The 6766-nt window shown below is 31.8% G+C and overlaps 1 protein-coding gene across 1 annotated transcript; it reads right to left on the reverse strand.

Moving 5' to 3' along the window:
- Positions 4472–6060, reverse strand: LOC109345080 (uncharacterized acetyltransferase At3g50280-like). The gene has a single exon (XM_019583859.1). It carries the CDS (start codon positions 5990–5992, stop codon positions 4613–4615), a length of 1380 nt encoding a protein of 459 aa, XP_019439404.1. The 5' UTR covers positions 5993–6060; the 3' UTR covers positions 4472–4612.

A 6766-nucleotide genomic window follows, 5' to 3' on the forward strand; every position in this document is an offset into this window, starting at 1 on the left:
AAGGATCTAGATAGTATATAGTCAATATCAAACTGATGAATAATAATTTATATTTTATAAATAATTATTAATCGCGTAAACGTTAACATAATTAATTTGGTGATCGAATTCCTTCTAGTAATATGATTGATTTTTTTTGTTACATGTATCCTCGTACCGAAGGTAATCCTATTTGAGCTGGGAATATCAACATGTATACGGGGCTAACTTTCTCAGCGGCTATTTTTTTTATTCACTAGACTCGAACTCGAAACATTATTTAAGGAAAATCAAGCATATACCACTTGAAACAACATCCGTTAGATTAGTAATATGATTGATTGATATAAGTATTCTCTTATCTAAGCCAATAAAAAATATATTAGGTGCCATGCCTTCAAATTCTTTGTTAAGGAATACTGTCAATTCGCAGCATGAAATACTTTATTTATTTATTGTAGTATCTATGCTTTAGTCCATATATCTCCAGTGTCCAATAGTGAATGGGATAGTGACACATACACTTGAACAAAAAATTAACAAGATAGATTTTAATTTTTTAAATATTTTAATTTTGAAAATGATCAAACATATTATAAACATTATATTCTAGTATTGGATTCTCTGTATTCATGTTGGACATTCATAGATCCTGAAATGTCAAATCTATCCACTGCCACAGTTATTGGTATTGAAGGTGTGAAGGGCTTTTAACTATGGCTTCCAATTCAGAAAATAAAAGCCTCATGGAATCTCTAAAATGAGTAATTAAATAATGATCTATGAAGTAGATCTTAGAGAACTAAAGTTCTATACATTATATCAAATCAAGGTAAACGTATCATTTCATTGCTAAGTATTTTAATTTTAATGTTGGGACATAGAATTAAGTTTAAAAACCAATAGAATGGAGGTATCACTTCTTTTGCTCTCACAAATCCAACTGAAGTGGAGTAAGGATTCTCTCCAATAATAAAGATAAAGGGAAGAATAGGTGTGTTATATATTAATGGAGAATATCCTTTGAATGATGTGAGTGTAAATGCTTATAAATGGAAATAGGTGTGTTATATATTATCGTTGTGTTAAATGGAAAATATGATATGTATTAGGGGCTAGTTTTTCATATGCTATCTGCAGCAATATGCTGCGCTTCCTTGTCCTTATGCAGTGCAGTGCATGAAGAAAGATGGCACTGAAGGACTCTGAATAGTGGCTATATCAGTGGTTTTGACTTCAATCATGGAGTATGCTCTTCGGTTTTGGCTGACCAGTTTACAACATTTTTTCTTATCAGTAAACAAAACTTTCATCCCAAAAGAAAAAATGGCATTGGTTCTAAAGTTGCCATTCATCTATAAGGAGGATAATCTGACCCATCTTATCACTTATTGGTTATTCTTTTAGGGTGAGTCTGAGAGGTAGGTTTTGGAGGGAAAAGAAGCAAAAGATGAGATTTAGTAGCCATGAAATATATTTATGAGATGATTTTAAAGTCTTCCAAAACTTAATTCTTAAGCCTTTATTTTTTTCTCTCCCTTCAAAACTCACCTCACAAATAAATCCTTAAAATATATGAGGTTGGTCTCTCAAGCATATCTACATATATATAGAAGCAAATATATGTGATAATCACTCAAAAAGTTCTTATCTCTATTTTTATTTGGAATTTCCCTTATTTCATTTCTTTTTTAAGATTGTAAAGGGGTTTATTTCCCTTGTATTATAATGAACCAACTGATATTTAAAAAGTTTGAAATTTATGCCCTATTATTATAAAGTTTTTTACATATCATTTATCTTTAGTTTATATTACTTTTATTTGAGAGTCAATAATGATTAACATATAAATAACAGATGATACATTGATAGTATAAAAAACACTTACACATAGTCAATGTATACATATTAAATCCTATTTAAATTCAACTTTTCAATTATAACGATCATCCCAACATTATGGTTTTGGGAGTTTATATCATAATCATAATTGTGACTATATTTTCATGTAATTTTCCATAATTGCATTAAACATAATATAATCCCAATTTAAAATACTAATTAATTTTTAGTTTTGATGACTCGCCTTCATTACAAAAACAAGGAAAAAAGAATACAAATATATATAAATATATATTAATGGAATGATAAGCTAAAAATTAAAAGACAACTTATATATTTTATAATTATTCAATTCTTGAATAAAATAAAAGGGAAATCAACAATTTCATTCAAGTACAAGATTTAAGCTAAGTTTATCTTCAAATTATTTTCTTCTATTTCCTTCAATAAATTATTTTGACTCCCAATATTATGATGGTAAGCAATTTCAACCTTTTAACGTGAAAATGTTAGTGTAGGAAAGCTATTCTTTTGAGTAGACTTCATAATTTATACTCCCACTTAAAAGACATTAGTCTCACTCTCACACGTGATTGAAATGTAAATCTTAATAAAAAATATATTTATATTAAAAATATGGTTTCTCTAAGGTTTAATTCAGTGTATATTATCCTCAATTTAAAAAATTTATATTACAGACCCTTCAAAGCATTTCGTTTATTTAACTATCATTTTGGACAATTTGACATATACAGCAATACCTTCTATGCTATAGAACCTACAAATAAATAAAAAAGTAAAATCCAATGCTTCTCATTAGTTTACATAAATTATTCTTATTTTTTGAACCTAAACAAATCACTCTTATTTATATACATATTTTACAGTAATTATCATTGTACAATAAATAAATGTGATATTTTAAATAAGAAAAAATGATGAAAATGATGAAGATAATGAAGTTAAACAAAATATGGTATATTGTTGAGACAAACCTAAATAGTATAAGAGTATATGTATCAATAATTCTAAAGAGTTATTGTTTAAATCATTTTTATATTATATTGTAATGAAAAAAAATGATTAAGATGTATTGACTCATATACTATTTAAATTTGTCTTCACATTATGTCATATTTTGTCTAACTTAATTACATTTATCATTTTTTGTTTAAAATATTAAACTAATTTCTCCTACAATGATAGTTAATATAACTAACTTAGAGAGATTTGTGTAAATGTAGAAAATGGATAGATGATTTGTATAATTTTACTAAAACTAATGAGGTATAATAATAATTCACTCTTAAAAAAAAATTAGATTACCAAACAAATTACATTATTATTTTCAAATTTAGTCTACCAATGCATACACTACCATATAATGAAGTCTGAGGGTGAAGATCCTCCTCTCGATCAAACTGGAGTCAGACTTCTCTCCATTACTGAAGAGGACAGTTAGGTTTTTTAGCAATGATGTAAAAATCATATCGTATCGGTCGGTTCGACCGAAAAACCGGCAAACTGGACCCCTAACTGGTACGATATAGACGTTGAACCAACCAAGTATCAAAATCGGTCAAAACCAGTCAAAACTGGTGAACCGGCCAATATTTGACTAAACCGACCAGTTTATACACATATATTTTTATAAAAAAACTTAAAAACCTATTACAAGGTGACTCATATTTCCAACATTCTTCAACACTTCAAAACACATGTTTCTAAGACATACTTAAATTACACATTTTGGTTCCTAACATTCGTGTGTAATCTCAGTGACATTTGTGTAATCTTGGAATACTGTTTGAAGATAAGATTTGATGCAAAAATATAATCTCGATATGAGACAACTTTGACTCATTGAAGTTAAATGTTAAAACTCAAAATTTATTTTTGTAGGGTGAGTTGTGAATTTGTGTCATTTATTTATATTTTGCGGTCGTTAAGTGATACTTTTGGATTGATATATGTTTTTTAATTTAGACTTTGAATTTGTTAAAGATTTAAAGTTGTTTGTTTATGTGACTTTTTAGTAGATTATGAATATGAATTATAAATTTAAGTATCTACCTATTTGAATTTTTTTGTTATAGATATAAATATAAGCAGGTATGTCTAGTTTAACCGTGATGCAGTTTAATTACTGAATCACTGATTGAACCACTGTACCAATACCCTGACCATTTGATAATCAGCACAGTTTTAACAACACTATTTTTAATGTGTTTTTAAGGTCAAAAATATAATATAATATAATATAAAATAAATGGATAAAATGTCATTATCTTTTAGTTTTTCTAAGTATTTTTTACTAACTATCATCTCTAGTAATAGGGTGAAGTTTGGCCTCTAGAGCTAGAGTTGTGGGAAGTACATCAAAGATTAAGTTTTTGAAATTTGATAATACTTTTATCCACATATAAAATGCAAAATAATAATTTGTTTAAAGGTCAATGTAAGTAACCTCAACCAGGAGAGATTTTTTTAAGACTGAACTGGTAAAGTAATGATCATCAAACAATAATATTATGGTTGCACCAAGTACCCATGTTATTATTTTCAAATAATCATTTAAATTTAAAATATTTTTATTAAAACCAAATGTATCACAAAAAAAATTCAATGATCAATGAACACATCCTAACAATGTTGTTTCCGGAAATGGTGCCTCACACATGAAATCACCACCATTCACTAAGATGTTTTAAGCTTAACTGTTTAACATAAAGCAAACACGACCTAACTCTATAAACCATACAACATCATAACACTATCAATATATAATCAATCAACCAGATGCATAAAGCAAGAACTCAGGATCATTCTCAATCCCCGCCATCGTCTCTGGCGCCAAAACCACCTCCAAATCGACGGAGCCACCGCCTTCCCTCCCCGGAAACGCCGACATCTTCCCATCAAACTTATTCGCTGCGCCACTCCGCACTGCCACAGGCCTTCCCCACCCGAAATCATTATCATACATTGGAAATCTCGGTGAACTCCCCATTTGCATCGTTGCACCATCTTTGTTCCCCAGCGCGAAACACTTGGGTTCACGCTCCCAATCCTCTACTTCTCGTCGCACCGTAGTGCTATCGTGCGCATTCACGTTCTTGTTCAGTTGCTCCGCACACCAACGTAGATCATTTGATAACACGTCACGCGCGGAAGCGCGTGTCGCTATGCTTTGAATTGCGTTCCCGAAGTAGTAGGCACTTAACTTTGGCTCTAATCTGTGGCGAATGTTCACTGCCATTCGAAACGTCGTCGTTTTCGTTTCTGGAAGGTTCCTCGCACGTGTCACTGCACGCCACATTAACGCACATAAAGACTGAAACGACGAAATCTCAACCGTTTCGTTACGTGTAACTGGTTTTACGTTAGTATCGTTGCTCTCTTTCCCTATCCACTCAACGTCAACGTTCTCCGGCAGTGACCGGTAGTTCACTAATGCTTTCAGTTTTTGAAGTGAGACGTAGCTGAAGCTGAAAATTCTCTCACGCTTCCGTTCGTCGGCGTTGAAAGCCACCTTGATTTCACCTTCCGGCAACCGGAGAACTGCATTGGAGACCAGAATGCTTTCCCGGCGAAAGTCCGGGAGCCTTGAAGCACTCGTAGCTCCTCCGGTAACTTCAGCGAAGGTGTTAAAGAAGTTCCATAAGGAGGTACCATCAACGACGGCGTGGCTGACAGCGCAGCCGATGAAGACACCGTCAGCGAGTTCAGTTACCTGAACGGCCAAGATCGGGGAAAAATGCGCGTCGTAGTTGATTTTCTTGTCATATGGAAACAGTTCCTTGAATAAGTGAGGAACATCAGTTGGAGACAAGAGATCAGCGATGCGACGGTCGGTGGCGGTGGCGTGGACGAAATCAACGCCGGCGTCGTTGGAAGTAATGTAAATGTAACCGTCGGAGTCGGTTAAGAAACGACCAGCGAGTGGGGGAAAGATGGAAAGAGCGCGTGAGAGTGAGTTAGTGAGGAGAGAGATGAGAGTGTGAGAGGGAATTGAAGGATTAGTGAAGAGACATCCCTTTTGGATGTAGTGGCAACAAATCATGTTGAGGTCTGATATTGAAAGCTTGAGGTCTGAGAGAGTGGATTTTTGTTCAGGGAAAACGATGCGTTTTTCAAGGATAGTGACTGCATTAGTAGTAGAAGAAGACATTTTTTACGTTTTTGGGGAGCTTTTCTATCACTAATCACTATGCTTGTTGCTTCTGAATGTTATTGTTGAGTGAAAAGTGCGAATGTGAGAATGATGTAGGAAGGTTTGGTTTTGTGCTGTTTATATAAGGTAGTAACTAAGGAAACAGTTATTTTTTTTTAAATTATGAAAACACTTTTTCTTAATTGAAAATTTTAAAATTTTATTATTATTATTATTGATTTTTATCATCATTATTATTTGTACAAGATAAAGTTTACACATAATTTAAAACAACACATCTCTTCTCTAAGTAAAAGAGGGGTTGATGCATGCAATTCGTGGACATTTTGGAATATATGATGATTGTATGCTATTTTGTTATTTTTTAATTAATAGTTGGTGTCAATTGAATTTGTACCTTATTAGTTGTGTGTGATAAAGTTTAGGAAGAAAATTGGGTAGGAATAAATCATGATATTTATGAGTGAAGATCATTTGACTTATTTAGTGTTCCAATCTAATTAAAAGTTAACATCATATCAAAAAAATTATAAAAACATAAATTAATACTTTAATATTATTTGTGAAGTTTAATTAGCTAGAGACATGAAAAAATGAACATTTTGGAATAGATAATATGTGTTCTACAATTTATACCTTCCTTGTCATAAGAATTCAATCTAAATCTATAAGTCTACCCCTTCCCTATAATAAACTAAATAATGTAGATTTCTCATTTAATTTCCATTTTTGTTGGCAGGCTCAACCATTTCTAATCAGCTCAACATTTTC

Source organism: Lupinus angustifolius, chromosome LG04 (genome assembly GCF_001865875.1).
Source record: "Lupinus angustifolius cultivar Tanjil chromosome LG04, LupAngTanjil_v1.0, whole genome shotgun sequence".
NCBI lineage: Eukaryota > Viridiplantae > Streptophyta > Magnoliopsida > Fabales > Fabaceae > Lupinus > Lupinus angustifolius.

Bases quoted from the DNA above. Each gene is read 5' to 3' on its own strand.
- LOC109345080 (XM_019583859.1), bottom strand. From the start codon at position 5,992: ATGTCTTCTTCTACTACTAATGCAGTCACTATCCTTGAAAAACGCATC.